This window comes from Crocuta crocuta, unplaced genomic scaffold (assembly GCF_008692635.1).
Source record: "Crocuta crocuta isolate KB4526 unplaced genomic scaffold, BGI_CrCroc_1.0 scaffold16, whole genome shotgun sequence".
In the NCBI taxonomy this organism is placed as follows: domain Eukaryota; kingdom Metazoa; phylum Chordata; class Mammalia; order Carnivora; family Hyaenidae; genus Crocuta; species Crocuta crocuta.
In genome coordinates, this window is record NW_027531893.1 from 7,690,670 (window position 1) to 7,707,531 (window position 16,862).

The window sequence follows — 16,862 nt, forward strand, 5'->3', positions numbered from 1 at the left end:
GAGGAGGCTCTCCTTCGAAGGACCGCCCGTAGTCCCCTGAGTTAAGAACAAGGCTGCGGCTTCTTCCTCAGGCAGGAGCAAAGACAGAAGAGAAAGAAAAGGGAAGCATGCGAAACATGAAGCACGTTGGCATGTCAGCAGGGGTTGGGAAGTGGGAGAGATGTGAGCTCTTCTTCCAGGCAAAATAAAGAAGTTCAAATGGAAAGTCACAGCATCGTCTGCACCCGGCGTCTGCGAGCATGCAAGCCGGACAGAAGTTCTCGCAGAACTAGAGTGGCGCGTAAGCCTTTGCATCTACCTCCCCAGAAATTTTAGCCCCTCAGAGCTTTTAGAAACAGAAATGTGGCCCTTTTTTGTATCTGGCATCTTAAGACAGTAGTGAGGGCTTTTCACAGTCTGCCCTGGAGCTTTCAGCACCTTGGAGAGCTCAGAACAAAGCCTGTTTTTCTACCTGCTTCCTTAGGAGAAAGGCCTGATCTATGACCTCTGATTCACAGACCATTTTCTCTTCTGGTCTAAGATATTCTTTGTCCCCAGTATAGCTGGCCAGATGGTATGGGCTTCCAGCTACTTCATAAGGAAGTAGTTTCTCCTTGGACGTGCCCTGAGCACAACTTTTAAGTTCTGGAGCTGAGAACAGTACAAGAGGGAGTTATCTTTTGTATTGAATGGTTAGCAGTGTTTCCACACACGCCCATGAGGAGAGCTGATTGGTGCTGAAGATGCTCATTGTACAAATATGCATGAGAAGACCAAGCAAAAAAGCAGAGGAGTAACGGGACTGGCCACAGGCCAAGCAGCTAGGATGTGGCCAAGAACCCAGACCTCTTGGCTCTGCTATCTGCTACTTGTTTATTGAAAAGTACTTACCGAGCATTTACACCCAGGTAGTTCCTGTCTGCTCTCTATCAGAATCTGTGTGATAGTGAGCATAGAAGTAGAGGTGAGGGGTGCCTGGGTGGCTCAGTCGGTTAAGCATCCACCTTTGCCTCAGGTCATGACCTCACGGTTTGTGAGTTGGAGCCCCGCATCGGGCTCTGTGCTGACAGCTCAGAGCCTGGAGCCTGCTTAGGATTCTGTGTCTCCCTTTCTCTCTGCTCCTCCCCTGCTTGCACTCTGTATCTCTTTCTCTCTAGAAAATAAATCAACATTTAAAACATACCACAGTGTGTGGAGTCCAGCTGACAGGTGCTCACCCATGACCCCAGTATCACAGCCACCTGGGTCACCAGGTTAGTTTGGGTTAGTTTAATGACCTTAAACAAATTTCATCAGACCTCTTGGAAAAGAAGGCAAGTGACCCCAAAACTACATTTCTAGTAGAAGACTACAGGGTCTTCCAAGAGAAGTCTTTTTTATCCTCAGAATTCTAGCAAGCTTGACTGATAAGTGGGAGCTTTCCACTCCTACGGGACTGCTTGTTAATTAGGTTCTCTCTGCTGTCTGGCCATCTGACTTCAGCCTGCAGAATCTTGGGGCAGAAAGGCAAGAACGGAGCCCTTCTGGACAGCCACATCACTGGCAGGAACAAATGTCCCAAGTTCCAAGTATAAATCGCCTTCTAATTAGGAAACAATTATGCCCCCAAATGGGGCTACATGGATGTGAAGGCATCTCGCAAATTGCCGATTAGTTTCATAGCAGTGATGGCATTTAGTGCCACTTCAGTTCGTGGAAAATGTGTTGGAAATGGCCCATCTTCAGCTGCTCAGAAAAAGGAGAGAAAAGGTCAGGGATGAGGAAAAGCTCAGAGGACAAGGATGAGGGGGGAGGACAGGGAGACATTTGCCCTTTTTCTTGGAGTGAACTGTCATGTCTGAGTATGGGGCATGGTGTTAGAAGGGGGAGGAATTTTCATTTTCTTCCAGCTGTAATGGAAAGTGTAGTCACCAGAGCAGGTAAGGGATATGATCTAACTGGTGTCTTTAAAAGATTACCTGCTTCTTCTGGAGAATGGTGACCCAGGGAGGCAAGAGTGGAAGCAGGTAGAGGGTTGGGGACAGATCACAAGTATGGACGTGGGAGGTGAAGGATCACCGTGTTGGTGGTAGAAGAGAGGAGAGGCAGTGGCTCCTGAGTGGATTTTTTTTTAAAAAAAGTTTATTTATTTATTTTAAGACACAGAAAAAGAGAGAGAGAGAGAGGGAGCACGAGCATGCAAGCGGGGGAAGGTCAGAGAGAGAATCTCAAGCAAGCTCTGTGCTGCCAGCACAGAGCCCAACACAGGACTCAATCCCACAAACCAGGAGATCATGACCTGAGGTGAAATCACGAGTCGGATGCTTAACCAACTGAGCCACCCAGGCGCCCCACTCCTGAGTGGGTCTTAAAGACCATGTAGACTGGGCAGGGCAATGCATTGGATGGCATGGGGAGAGAGGGGTGAAGGACGACCAGTGGGTGTCTGGCCAGAGAACTCAGGTCAGTGGCAGTGCTGCTTCCTGAGATCGGGACCCTGGGGAGCATCAGCTTTCTGTTGGGGGGAGTGGCCCAGAGTACTTTTCAAAATATTTTAAAGTGTGAATGTCTGTGACATCTCTAGATGGAGAGAGAAACTATAGATATGGATATATGAGTTCAAAGTGTATAGAGGAGGTTGGACCCCAAATATAAAATTCAGGGTAATCTGTGGCATTTGAAGTCAAAGAACTGGATGAGATATGGTAGATGAAGCTGACAGTGAGAGAAACCAAGACCAGACTCCAAGGCACTCCATCTGTCTGCCCACCCAGACTTCTGCCCACCTGTCAACCACCCACTCTCCCAACTGGCTATCCCCTCTATCCATCCAATAGTGTGTAATAAATGCCCTCTTGGGTCACATGTGGGGCTGGGTGCTGGGATGCAAAGGTGAACAATTCTATCAGCCTGTACCCTGAAGAAGCTCACAGATAAGGAGGGAGAGCACATATAAACAACAGAGCAAAGCCTGGTATATAAGTTGGTAGAGGTGTGTACATGGGGCTGGATCATGGAGAAGTCAGCTGTTAATTCTGCTGCTGAGAGAGTTTAGAGAGGCTAAGAGGTTTCACTGAACATACACCTCAAAGGAGGTGGGACCAGTGTCACAGGAAGAAAGAAGAACATGCTGGAAGGTGTGGGAGCATGAGAGCTTATGCAGTCTCTTGGAAGGAGCACAAGACCTTTGATGCAGAAACAGCTTGAGGCACATGGGAGGAAGGGGCGTGGCAGGGATGGAGGCTTCGTGTGCGGGGCTACGGAATCCAGGCTTTCCCTGTAGGCCGCTGTCTTTCATTTTTAATTTTTTTTTTTTTAGTGTTTATTTGAGAGAGAGAGAGAGAGAGCAAGCAGGGGAGGGGCAGAGAGAGAGCGAGAGAGGAATTCACAAGCAGGCTCTGTGCCGACAGCGCTTGAACCCACAAACCGTGAGATGTGGATGTTCATGATGTCTGTGTTTGGGTTTGAACCCACGAACTGAAATCATGACCTGAGCTGAAATCAAGAGTCAGACGCTTAACCAGCTGAGCCACCCAGGCACCCCTGTGGGCTACTGCTTTAAGCTGAGGGTTTTAAAAGAGGCAGTGGAGTGGACATGACTGGATTTGGGTTTTAGAAATGATGCTTGATCTGGGGGAAAGAGTGGTCAAATAAAAATCAAATCTGGATTCAGTAAGGAGAGGTCTTTTGAGGAAACTATTTCAAAGGGGAGGCAGGGACTATTAGAGTGGGATCGGCAGTAGGAGATTTTCTTCCACAGGGAGGAGGAAACAAAACCAGAAAGAAGGGAGTTGGGGTGTGCATGGCGGGGGGGGGAGGGGGTGCGTGTGTGTTTGATCGGATCAGAGGATGTGATGTGATGTCAGCCTAGTCCCAGGGGGAGGGCGTCTGTAGGTTCAGGCTGATGGCGTTCAGGGACCCAGGAGGAGGAGAGAAGATTCACCAATGTTTGTTCGACAAGCCGTTTGTTCCGGTCCATCAGTGGAGACCAGAGGTTCAGTTCATGAGCAAAGACGGGGATCTTGGAAGGTCTGTATCTGGCCATGGCACAGGGAAACAAGGAGGGGGGTGTCCGCGGGTCATGTCAAAGTCCTACAGAAAAGGGCAGTTCTTTGCGGTCAGCTGTTTCCCGGAATTCATAAAGGAGGGAAGGCCTTGAACTACCCCCCCTTTGCCCAGAATCACGAGTCACAGTGAAGTTCAACGTGATCAGAGTCAAGGCTGCAAGCATGGGAAACTGCCCAGGAAGAGGAGAACTGGGTGGGGGACGATGGCAAAGCTTGCTGCTAAAACCTGGAAACGGATCCCTGGATTCCTCCCAATTCCACACTTCCTTCTGCACTCCTCCTCTGCACGGAGCGTGAAATCAAGTCCTCTGGCCTTCTTGCAAATCTCGAGCCTGCCCGGAACATCTGTGATGCCCAGAGCAGCAGCAGCAGCAGCAATGACAACAAAAACCACAACAGCATTTCTCGTTTTCATATCAATCGGCAGAAATTATCTTTATTAGAAAAATGAAATTTTCCTGTATTTACATTTTTACACCATTAGGACTGGGCACTTCTGTTGCCTCGGGAGTTATGTACATATATCAGTTTGCACACACAGTTTCAAACCCCATTCCTTAAAACAGTTGAGAACACGTTGAACAAAAAGAAAAGACGTACTACAAGAAGACAACCATAGTATATACTTCCTCTATCATAGAAAGGTGTTAAGCAAACGTGTAATTTTGTAGCTATGCTTGGAAATATTTAATACAGTTATCAGCACTTCCTCATGCGGTTGATTAAAACATGACAGGTATAAACTGCTGGGATTGGTAAGTGAATGTCTATTCCCAAATGAGGACCACTGAGTGGAGCACACAGCTTGCTTCGGGCCCCACCACACAAGAGATCAAGCCAGTTCTGATGTGGGTGTTTTGGACTGGGTTTGACTGTCGCTGTGAATGGGAAACCCTCTGCACATGGAGTGTTCAATCCTGCCCATGTTGGGTGAAAGATGGACTCAGACATGGGTCTTCAAAGCTGCTTAATCCCAGTCCTTCCTTGTGGGTAAATGACCAGCCTGTGTATTTACACAGCAGGTCATTACATGTCTGAAAGATGAATAGCTTACCCTCTTTTTCTGTCTCAGAAGGCCATTGTCTGTGACTCTGATGATCTAGGTCTTAGTCAAGCCACACGCGAAACTCACCTCATTTTATCTGAATATTCAGCTTGAAATATATATACTATACATAAACACATATGCACAAACATCCTTTTGTGATAAACAGTAAATTCTATCGACTAAGTGATTTGGCAAATATATGCTTTCAAATTTGTTTTAGCAGGGGAAGGAAGAAGATTAACACTCGGAGCTCAAGAGCTGATAAAGAAATCTTCCAGGAACCTCAGGCTTGGAAGGCCTCTGGGCCACATCCAGCCACGTAACTGGCTGTACCAAGTAGTTTCCTGAATTTTCTATGAAAATGTTATTCTTGACCTTATCTCCGATTTGAAAAAAAAAAAAAATAGGCAATCGGCATCCTTTCCCAGGGCAAAATGTGGGGGAACATGACAGTTAAAGTGCCATTTTCATCATTGTAAATCCACTAGAATTTTCAAAGATGATCACCTGAATTTGACCCCCCAATAGTCTGAATCTTTAGTTTCTAAACTGGAACATTTCTTTAGTGGCCATGGCTTCAGAGTTGTGTCCACAAACCTAATAAACCTAAGAGTTTTGTTTTATTTTTTTTAAATAAAATAGTTTTAAAAAGTCAATACCGCTCATTTATTTGAATTAGCTGAACTGAGAATAGAAATAGTTTGATAGGTCTTTGATGTAATGTAATGTAAAAACCTCAGTTGAATTCAAAAGGCTATGCTTATTTTTCATGGAAAAACTGACAATGTTTTTATATTTCTGGACCTTCACTATTTGCTCAGATATCAATAGTCTTTGATTTGAGCCCTTTAAAAGCTTGAAACAGCAAAATGTCAGATCAATGAGAAGCATTCAAAATGCCAAAGACAAACTCATGTTTGTTGGAGAACAATTAACCTTATTAATTTAAAAGGCAGCTGTGGTATTGGCTACGTGTTACATTAATATTCTTTTGAAGGCTCATCTTAAATCCTTCCCAAAGGTGTGTGAGAGAATTACCTGGAGAAGGTTATGACCCAGGGCTGCTGCTAATGAGGAATGTTCCAGAACTGCAAAAATGCAAACTTATTGTTTCATGGACCTGGTACCTAAGAGGGATTTATATGAGTGATATTCTCAGTTTTGCCTTGTTTGTCTCTGCACACTGCTGACACCTTATTTGAGGACGATCTGAGAAATGACTCCTATAGGAGACAGTTTGGTTTGGTTCTGGCTCCCTGGAGAGCTGTGTGCTTTGAAATGGAGCCCCAGAGAAGAGCCCCTACCAGACAGATGGTTCTTCGGAGTGCTCTAGTTTCTGCACAGCTTAACATCCCCGGGAGAATGTTGTCATGCCCTTGTAGACCCAATGCCAGGATCTCAAAATAGCTATTAAATAATAATAACTTTTCTGTCTTAAGAGACTTTCGACTGCCAGCTTGGAAGGTTGTAAACAGCCTGAAAATTCCTCAGGGAAAAGGACAAGGGCACTTGTTTAGATGAACTGACCATCCAGAATGACTGAATCGCAGAACCTCCCAGAAGAACATTCCTTCAGATCTCAGCTCAGTTTCCTCATCTATAAAATGGACCTAACCTGTCCCCATGGTACACATCAACGCCTGCTGTTCTGCGGCTCAGAACACAGGAGCTGTGCAAGAAAGGAACGCACGGGCTCGGTATCTCGGTCTCCCCGATGCGTTAATGCACACTGTCATCTTGGACTTCCAGGGAGCCCGATGGAAACATTCCTGGTCAATACTCTCTAAGAAGGCAAACTGAACACTCGGTGGTTCAATAGTTATCTTAGTGTCAGTGATGACACTGCAGAGACAGTCACTTGCAGTAACAGGACCTTTCTGCAAATGGGCCATGATGTTTGGGAGAGCTCCAACGGAGGACCCCGGGGCAGCCTGTGTGCCCACACACACGTGAGAGAATACGATTTGCCCGTGTTGAATGGCATAAACCCTGCTGTCTGCTGAGAAAAAGAAGAGAGATTTGGAAAGGGGATAGTGGAAACGAGGCACATACTAAGGGGAGACAGAGACTCCCCTGAGACCAAAAAAAGTGGACGCCGAGTGCAAGCGTTTGGGGAGAGACACAAAACAGCATTTAGAGTCTCAGAAGGGACCTGAACAGAGGTGAGATCCCCAGGGGTTCTCAGTACACCCCAAACCAGACGACGGGGGTAGGACACTAACAGACCTCTTCCCCACAGAGGCTGAAACTCAAGAGAGACCCGGGAACCTCAAAACAGCGCATCTGTCTTTCCGACTTCTATTCTGACCTCCCTGGCAGAGATCAGGCACTTCAAGAATATGCCCAACTTTAGGGGTTTATTAGTAAAACTCCTATTGCTGAGGAGGCTGAGACCAACCTGAGCCTCAGCTTCCTTATCTGTAAAATGGGAGCAAGCATACTTCTATCCTATGGGTATTGTGAGGCTCTCATTCTAGGCTATGCCTAGGCTACAGTCTACACTCTGCGTGGAGACATTTTGGTACTTCCAAACTCAGGTGCTGACCCAAGGCACGTAGCTGGGACAAGCAGAGACTCTAGCATCCTAGCAATGCACAGACTAGGATGGACAGAGAAATGAAGCTCCCTCCGCCCTCTCCCCACTGCCCCCCCCTCCCCCCAGCCAGATTCCTGAAACACACCCTGATTCCTCTTGCCATCTCTTTGCGCTACTTCCTCTCCAGGAACCTGGTTTTGTCAGCCACATAGTAGGCACTTGGGACTCCAGCAGGAATTCTCCCCACTCCCTTCCCTGATACATGTATATACCCTGAACTATCAACAGTATTCTTCTTAGGTCAAAAATAAAATCAAACAAACAAAACTTTCAGGAAATAGCTCTTTTACATTGTGGTGTATCTTCTAATCCCTTGGGGATTTCTTCCAACCTTTTCTTGAAGCACACGTCGTAAAGCGGGGCTGGGGGGAAGTGAGATTTGGCAAGAGCTGGAGAACCTCGTGGAAGCAGACTCGAGTTTCCTGCACACAAATGTGGAAGGGCAAGTCTGGTCACCTGTTTAGATGCTCCTGGGTTTCCTGGGTTGTGTCTTTGAAGGTTAAAATCATCAAGGGTATCTCGAGGAGCACTATGTTGTCCAAAGTTACTTACAGGTCTAAGGAAGGATGGATCTGTTCGTTTGATCATGGAAAAAATTAGATTTTTATTTCCTGGAAAGAACTTGATTTATCGTCTCCACTTTTTACACTCGGTCTGTGTTGGTGTGCCATGGGTCCTCTGTTACCTTTTGTCCTTGGGACAAAAAGATTTCTAGACCCTAAGCTGCTCATGGGAAGAGACGATACTTTCTATCACCTTTGTACCTCCCAACCCCAAATTGGCCTTAAAAGGAGAGGAGATACTCAATCAAATGCTATGAGCTGATCAGTGTGCTTTGTTCATCCTTAGCTCATGAGAAAGAAGACTCTGTTACCTCCATGGTCACTGCCAGCTTTCATCTTTGGTTTGAGGTTTTAAACTATATCCCTTGTTGGCTCTTCCCAGGGAATGGGTCCCTGAGAAAAGTTCTCTCTTCCCCAGGATTCTGAGGCAGGGAGTGCTGGGTAGATTAAGGGACAACCAAATTCAAAGGGGGATGTATGGGTCTGTGTAAGGCAAAAGGCAAAGAGAGCGGAGTCAGTTCTGTGAGGTTCTTCTCCCAGAAGTACCCGGGGATCACTTTTGAGAGAAGCCTAGAACTGAGCCTGGTCAAGGGAACCAGGCAAGGAATTAAGTGGACCATGTGTGTAGGTCTTGGTTTTTAGACCTGGCTCTGATACTGTCCATCCGACCGTCTTATACAGATCACGGGCTTTTGGGAGCTTCTTTATCTCTTAATCTTCTCATCTCCCTTCTCCCAAATCTTGGTGTGGTCCTGTTTTTCTTTTTCTTTTTTTAATTTATTTCTAGGCGAGAGAGACAGCGTGAGCAGGGGAGGGTCAGAAAGAGAGGGAGACACAGACTCTGAAACAGGCTCCAGGCTCTGAGCTGGCAGTCAGCACAGAGCCCGACGCGGGGCTCGAACCCACGAACTGCGAGATCATGACCTAAGCGAAAGTCGGATGCTTAACTGACTAAGCCACCCAGGCGCCCCACTGTTTTTCTATGAGCCTTCTGGGCAGGCACCTTTGGCTGATGCCAAATCGAGCATACTTCCAGGTGCACAAGTGGGAAAAGGGAAGACGATAAGGGAGATGCCCTTTGATGGGTTTCTAGAAATTACACACATGTTCATGTCAGCATGGTCTTCGAAAGTAACTGTGAACACAACATGTGCTATGCTCCTAAGCCCAGATACCGTTTTTGAACAAGAGTCCAAGAACACCAACCCCCAAATTCCACTTGGGCCCTGCCATACTCCCTAGAACTGCAATTTTCTTTTTAAATAGCGCCCTCTCTTCCTATGTAGCATCCCACTGATAACCAGAATAGGTTTTCTGCATGTCAATAACCATTATCATCATCATTTAATTGTTAACATAAACTTTACATTATGTACAATGTTATTTGGATAATACACTTATGTGTGAATTGTAGAAATCAAGCATGTATATAGTATGTACATGTGTACACAAGCATTGGTATTCACAGGATAATTGCATTTTATCACCTCTGATGTCTATCGAGTGGCAGGCTGACCTCATCGGATAGGAGTAGATGTGAACACAGAATAATGGGAAGGGGTTGAACGAAAAAGCACAACCGAATGTTGGTAGAGACCCCACCAAACCTCTCATTCAGCACTTCCAACCCTGTTTACAAAAAGAATAGGGGGCATCCGGAAGGCCTAATTTTGTCTCAGGTGGAAATAAACACTGCTTATGCATTGAAGACTGCCTTTACGTGGAACCCTGAACTCCCGCGAAATACTGACCGATGAGTTTTGTTGCCATGCACGCCATTTTCCCCCCCTGGAACTCCCAACTCTACCCACTATCATTGCGGTCATACACACACAGGCTCTGTTTCTGAAACAACTCATGTCCCCTTCGCAAGGATCCCTGAACGACAGCTCTGCGAGAAGAAACAGTACAGGGATGTGCCTGAAGTTAACAAACATATTCAGCTCTTCTGAAAGATATTTCAGTTTCTCAAATTAGTATTTATTTAGGTCTTGTGCCGTGTGGGATTTCCGTGCAAGGTATTTATTTATATGGCAACTGATTATTAGAGCTGTACTTTTTAGGTTTAAAGGAGATAAATTTTTAATCACCATTTAATTAACACCAACTTTTTTTTTTCCCTTTTTCGTTAGCAATTCTATTTGCCAAGAATTCAGGGCATTTGTCATTTCCTGAGATGGACGCAGAATATTAAACACACATCAGTGGCAGACATATCAAATAGAATAAACAATGTGGGGCTGTATGACTGCTATGGATCTGTTGACTAATTAGCTGCCTTGGCTAGAGTCCTACTTAAGTGAAACGATTTCATTTGTAAACAAGGTGTAATTTTCTTGTTTCTCCCTTGAAAATAAGTATGAGTCGATGTGACTGATTTTTGCTGCCATGATCGGTTTCATCCGGACAGTCAAGGATGACAACTGCTCAGGCTCTATCGGCAACACGAAGGAGAAACCAAGCATAATCCATGAGAGACCCAGTCACATCACTGGCTCAGTGATGACAAAGGGAGATGTACAGAGGACAGAAGGGGGATCATAATCCCATTACCTCTCAAGGAAGCCTTGCCAGAAACACAGACGCATCAGGGACCTGTCCTCTCAGAGAAATGGAGCCACGGGTGTAAGGACAGTAAAGACTGTTTTCCAGGAACTAAGAGGTTTCCAGGGTTGAATTCATGCCCTAGAAGGCTCTCCTCTTCCACAGACTATTTTAAGCTGGGCATGTGTGTGCTGTTACCCGTCCACAGAAACATGGGCATCTGCATTTAGACACACGAGCAGGACCTCTGTCAAGTAGCAGAGGCCATGTAGGGTTGCCAAAGTATCAAGACAGATGCCAACTCTGACTTGAGTTAGGTGAAACTCAGGCACAAATTTAGGTTCCGAGATTCTGGCTCTTTGAGATCTCAGATCTCAAGCTGGGACGTCAGAGGGACATTCTGTAATGTATCCAGAGCCCAGGGCTTTCTACTTAGGTCTTGATATTCTTCTTCCAAAGAACATAACTGACTCGATCACCTTCGAATAGCTCCACATCATTATCTTTCTCTTGGAAATTGCCCATCTGATCAATGGTCAATTTCATGATGTTTGCAATCATCACAGTTAAAAGTCAATGAATTTGGAAAGAAGGGAAATTAGGCATTCGTTACATACAGCATTTCAATCCTCATTGTTTAATTTTAAAAAAACACTTTGGGCAGTAAAGGAAGCATGTTTGTTTGTTTTTTTTTCCACTACGTTACTGCTGGTTCTTCCAAAAGCCCCATTTTTAGTTTCTTTATCTAGACAAATATGGGGTTAACAGTGGAAATAATGCTGTTGTTAGAATGGGGGTTTTTGATCTATGGAACGTTCTAAGTTCACCTTCTCCCTGGAGGTCTCTGTCAAATTTGGCAGCCCCCTTGGGTTTTGAGGACACGGGAGGAAGACAGAAAGCCTCTGGATTGATGACATACCACTGCTGTGTGTGCTAGGGAGACTTTTTAATTCATTTCCTATCATGACACGCTAGTCTTCTGAGGGAATGAGGTGACCCTGGCTGGGGAAATGTAGATCTGGAGAGCACTGGGAGGGCAGAGGAAGACAGTACCGTCAGGGAGATGGGGTGAAGCTCTAGGCTTCTCCCCTGTTGGGTCTTGGGGCAGCAGAAGGTACCATCCAGGAAAGAAAATACAGTGACTACATTTATCCTCAGTGCCTAGCTAGCCCCTTCTGCCTCTCAACCTCAAATGGGATGAGAGGACTTTGTGCCTCCTCTGCCTCCCCACCAATGACCCTAAAACTTACTACACCCACTTCTCATCACTGCTAGGTGCACTTGCCCAACGATGGAGCCATTCACTGAATCCTGAAGCTCTAATAGAATTATTCCTGGCCCCTGCCCCCTTGCAGGAAAACACTACCTATAAGACAACACACTATGAGTAAAAGAAATAGGGTCGCCTTTCAACCTACCCGTTCATCCCCTTCTCTAAGAACCCAAAGCAAAACACAGGAGGAAACCAGGAGATGGTCATGCTAGTTTATGTTAGTTTAGGGTTCCTGCAGCGTGTCACTAAAGAGACTCGGCTACTCTACAGAACCTGAGGTCTAGTTATTCCAGAAGTTTCAGGGACATTAATGAATGTAAAATACCCTAAATTAGAACTATTATAAAATGTGCAACTCATATTGTTTGTGGGTTTTATAATATTTAACTTTTTAACTATAAAATTCTGATATGATCAAGTGTTACAACATAACTACCTTTTTGGGTGCACTTTGCGTGTGCCAGGCACTGTGCTAAGCTTCTGAAGCATCAGCTTCTGATGCTGAAGACTCCCCCTCTCCCCTCAGTGGTTTTAAAGGCGAATCATTTCGTATCACACATGCACAGACCTGAGTAAAGGAAGGATGGAACAATGGGGGTGGCTTGGAAATGACAAATGCTTTGGGGGAATTTGTCATCGATCTCTGTTGGTGCTCATGAAGCAGTTTGCCTCCAATCGAGCGAATTATTTCAGAAGAGAGAAATCACTTTTGCCACTAAAGTTTATCCACGATTTTGGAGGATGCTCAGGGTGGACGCATGAGTGTCTCTCATGCTCTGAAGGCTTTTGATCTGAGGAGGTTGGGGTGGAAACGAGCGTCCGACTGAATCTCATGAGGTTAAGGACGATTAACCTAAAAGCGTGCTAGCCTTCAGTGGACAGATGGCATGGTACTTCCTACAGATCACGGTACACATATGGCTGCTGGCGCATGCCGCCACATTCACAACTTTGGGAATAGCGACACGCACTTAAATCAGACGCCACCATGGCTGTCCGGGGACTGAACAAGTTATGGTCACTCTAGGAGGGACGGGGTAACAGATACTATACAACCCTGAGTCGTCACCAGAAGGGGGGGAAACGCAAACTTACGTACACAGGAGTCTTCAGGATAAACTACAACAGCCTCTGTGTCAGAGACAGATCCACAAGTTAGGTATCGGAGACGTACACATAAAGGCTTGTATAGCTCTGAACAAGACCATCGAAGCCGAGGGTGAGGGAGTGTCTGTGGGATACACAGGTTGACCTCCAAAGAGATTCTCGTAGCTCCTCCGCCTGAGGGCCCTCCTGGCCTTTTCCTCCAGACGTGTCTTGGCAATGGACTCTAGCGAAGGTAGCATGTTACTATGAACACACGGATCTGCAATTCTTTGGGCGGGGAGCCTGGGGTTGGTTCTGGGGTGGGGCCTGGGCAGTGATGGGAGGCATAACAGTAAAGCTGAGACGTTACAAAGCCAAACTTCCTAATCTCTTGCAACGTCCATCTCGCTACGGTGCAGACGCATTCGTAACTGCTTTGTCTGTGTCGGGTTGACATGCATACCATATTGCTTATTCTGTATGAGGGAGACCATTAGGCATTTCTGATGAGGAAATTACATGGTGGACTGGTCTTTATGGAACTTGGAATATAGGAAATCAGAACATCACCACTGGCAGCCGATGCATCGTTATTGCCAACGTACCTAGAGGGCACGTCTGGGAGACTTGCCCTATTATTTATTTGCTTTTTTTTTTTTTTTTTGGTTAAAGACTCACCTATCCGGTATCTGCCACGCTCAGCACACACCTCACAAGATTCCTCGTGGGGAAGACTATGGCGCAGAGCCATGTGCAAAAGAACCGACAAAAAAAATACCTTCCTACATCCTCTTCCTCTTTGCAGGGCACCATCGGACATCCGACATTTACCCTCCAGAACGCCGGCCGTTACGTATGTTTCCCTATAGATAAAACATTAATGGAAGGTTTTAAACATCAGATTCAATACTAGGCATTTTCTTGTACACACGTCTATTGCTGCAGGAATTCAAAACCCTGGGGGTGGAGTACAGATTGTTCTTATTTGCAGCATAAGGCATAGTAACATGCTCTGAAATATACATGTCGTTGTGGCCTCTGCTGTCCCTGGAGCAGTACGAGGCTGTTGACCTCAAGGACGATCGAAGGTAGCTGTCGTTCACGGCCTGGGATGGCAGCGAGTGTTTGTAAGGGTCTGAGGGGCACCTCCCGATGACTAAGCGTCGGTCGTCCCCATGGCAACGGAGGAAAGGGTTATCAGAGGTGTGGTCCGGCAAGAGAGACTTGCTCCGCTTGCTGTCCTCCAGGCCCTGGGGGAGGAGAGAGCTCTTGTTCCCCAAGAGTTTGCTTGAGGGCACGCTAAACAGACTCCCGTACAGATTTCCCTCCAGAAGCCTTTCCCGGTCCTTGAGGCTTATGCTCCTGGAGGGCCTGGTGGGGTCTGTCTCCCTCGGCTTGTCGAGGATGTTGTCGTAGGAGTGCTGACGGCTGATTCTGAGCTTGTTCTTCTGGAACTGGAGAGTGCTGTTCTGCCCCCAGTCCTGCTGGTAGACCTTCTCCTGCGCGGTGGGGCTCCCCGTCTCCTGGAGCATCTGGTCTTCATCAATGTCGTACAGGTTCCCCATCCGCAGGCAGGCGTCACACTTGAAGGGCGACCGCATGGTGAAATGGCCTGAATAGGTAGGCAGGTTGGAAAGGCAGCTCCGGCAGTGCGTGGAGTTTTGTCGGTAGCGGTCACTGCCCTCGCTGTGAGGGGGGCTCTTGTCTTTCAGGGTGAAGTGCTTGGAGTAGAATTTATACTTGTCATTGTTGGGGAGCCCGTCTTCATTGTGCAGGGGGTTCCTGTTGGCCGGCAGTGCGGGGTCCCCCTTGCGGAAGTTCTCATCACGGTCTTGGTAGGCATCTGGGAAGTCCGCGTTCTCGGGAAGGGCCATGTTCTCGACAAACTGGGGAGGGTCTAAGTGGAAACTGGGCTCCTTCTCACCATCGATCGTGTAGATCTTGTCCCTGGGGGAGCTCGCTTTGGTTTTCAGGTAGGAGCGCTCGACCTCGCTACAGTCCTTGGGGTATTTGGAGGCCGCTGACCTTTTGAAGTTGTCCTTGGTCTTGTGGTTCTTGTTGTTGTCTGGCTCTCTGTGGCATGCGGCCCGGCTCGAGGTTTCCGAGATGTCCGAGTGGGCCACCTCTTCTGGAAGGTACCTGGGACTCTTGAGGGAGTGGGTCCTGTTCTCCGCTGTGCCCTCATCCCTCTGAGAGGCGGGGTTCTGGCTCAGGGAGTCTTGGCGAAGCGATTCTACAGACTTCTTCCAGAGCTGCCGGGGCCTCGAGTTCGCCTTGGACTCTGTGCTCACGGCCACCTCCACCGTGTTGGGGTTGGACTCATTGAGAGTGAGAGGGTGCTGTCCCTGGAACACATAGTTATTGAGGCCGTCTTTGTGCCTGTTGGCCACAAACGTTTGCAGTTCGTTCATGTTGTCCCCAAAAACAGCATCTTTCCCCTGAAAGGACCTGTTTTCTGAATAGATCAGATTTCCCTTGTCTGAACCCATGTCCACAATGAGGGAACCTCTTTGGATGAAGTCACCGGCCCTTTTCGGGGAATCCATTCGCGAGGAATTCATGTTGGACATGTCGGAGATGTTTTTGGCCGACCGAAGGAGTTTTAACATGTTGCTCTGGGATCCGGTCAGGTTGAAGTCTGGGGACTTCTTCTTCTCTTCGATGTGCACTCCATGAATGCAGCTGTAAATGCCCTGTGGGGGGAACACGAGACACCGTCAGCAGCAGCAGAGATACAATAATGCCGCATACCCCAACTTTACCTGTGGAAGGGAGATGTGTCCTTCTTGGGGGAGCTTCAGAGAGGTGGTGAAATCCAACCTGAATTCTGGCAGTGTTTCTTTTTTTTTTTAATATTTTTAATTATTTCTGAGAGAGAGAGACAGTGTGAACAGGGGAGGGTCAGAGAGAGAGGGAGACACAGAATCTGAAACAGGCTCCAGGCTCTGAGCTGTCAGCAGAGAGCCCGATGCAAGGCTCGAACCCACGAACTGTGAGATCATGACCTGAGCCGAAGTCGGAGGCTTAACCGACTGAGCCACCCAGGTGCCCCCCCGGCAATGTTACTTAACTGTACTAGACCTGCAGCAAAGCGCCCAGCTTCTCTGATCTCTCTGGCCCAAGATAATCTGACACTTTTGCCATCAGTCATAATGCGGAGTTTGAGAAAAGGTATCAATGAACGCTCATGTAACCAACCCTACGGGTCTGAGTGCCTCCGCAGTGGCACCTAGGGATACTGAACTGATGCCTGGGTCGCTAACTCATCTTTCACTGTAGTTTCCCGGGATCATCTTTGGAATTTGGATACCAGAGTCAGCTAAGAAACTGGCATAGGGGCGCCTGGGTGCCTCAGTTGGTTATGTGTCTGACTTGGGCTCAGGTTATGATCTCACAGTTCGTGGGTTTGAGCCCCGCATCGGGCTCTGTGCTGACAGCTCAGAGACTGAAGCATGCTTCAGATTCTGTGTCTCCCTCTCTCTCTCTGCCTTTCCCCAACTCATGCTCTGTCTCTCCCTCAAAAATAAATTTAAAAAACATAAAAGGACCACCCATTATTAATTCTACGGGGCAGCTGCCCCTACCACACATGGAAGCTATCTGTCAAGATATGAGATCCAAGCAGGTCAACCAGAAAACCCTTCTGGTCAGTCTAAGGGTGGGCATCACATCCATGGGTGATTGACCCGACATTTTGGGGAAGGACAGATACAGAGGCTGGAATAGA

General features: G+C 47.1%; 1 protein-coding gene across 1 annotated transcript in view; it reads right to left on the minus strand.

Moving 5' to 3' along the window:
- Window positions 1-14,025: 14,025 nt before the first annotated feature.
- The window catches only part of GRIN2A (glutamate ionotropic receptor NMDA type subunit 2A), a 364,034-nt gene continuing 361,197 nt past the window's right edge, over window positions 14,026-16,862 (minus strand). The window contains exon 12 of the mRNA XM_077773268.1: window positions 14,026-15,828. Within this exon, the coding sequence (XP_077629394.1) occupies window positions 14,026-15,828 (1,803 nt within the window). The remainder of the gene's footprint in view (window positions 15,829-16,862) is intronic.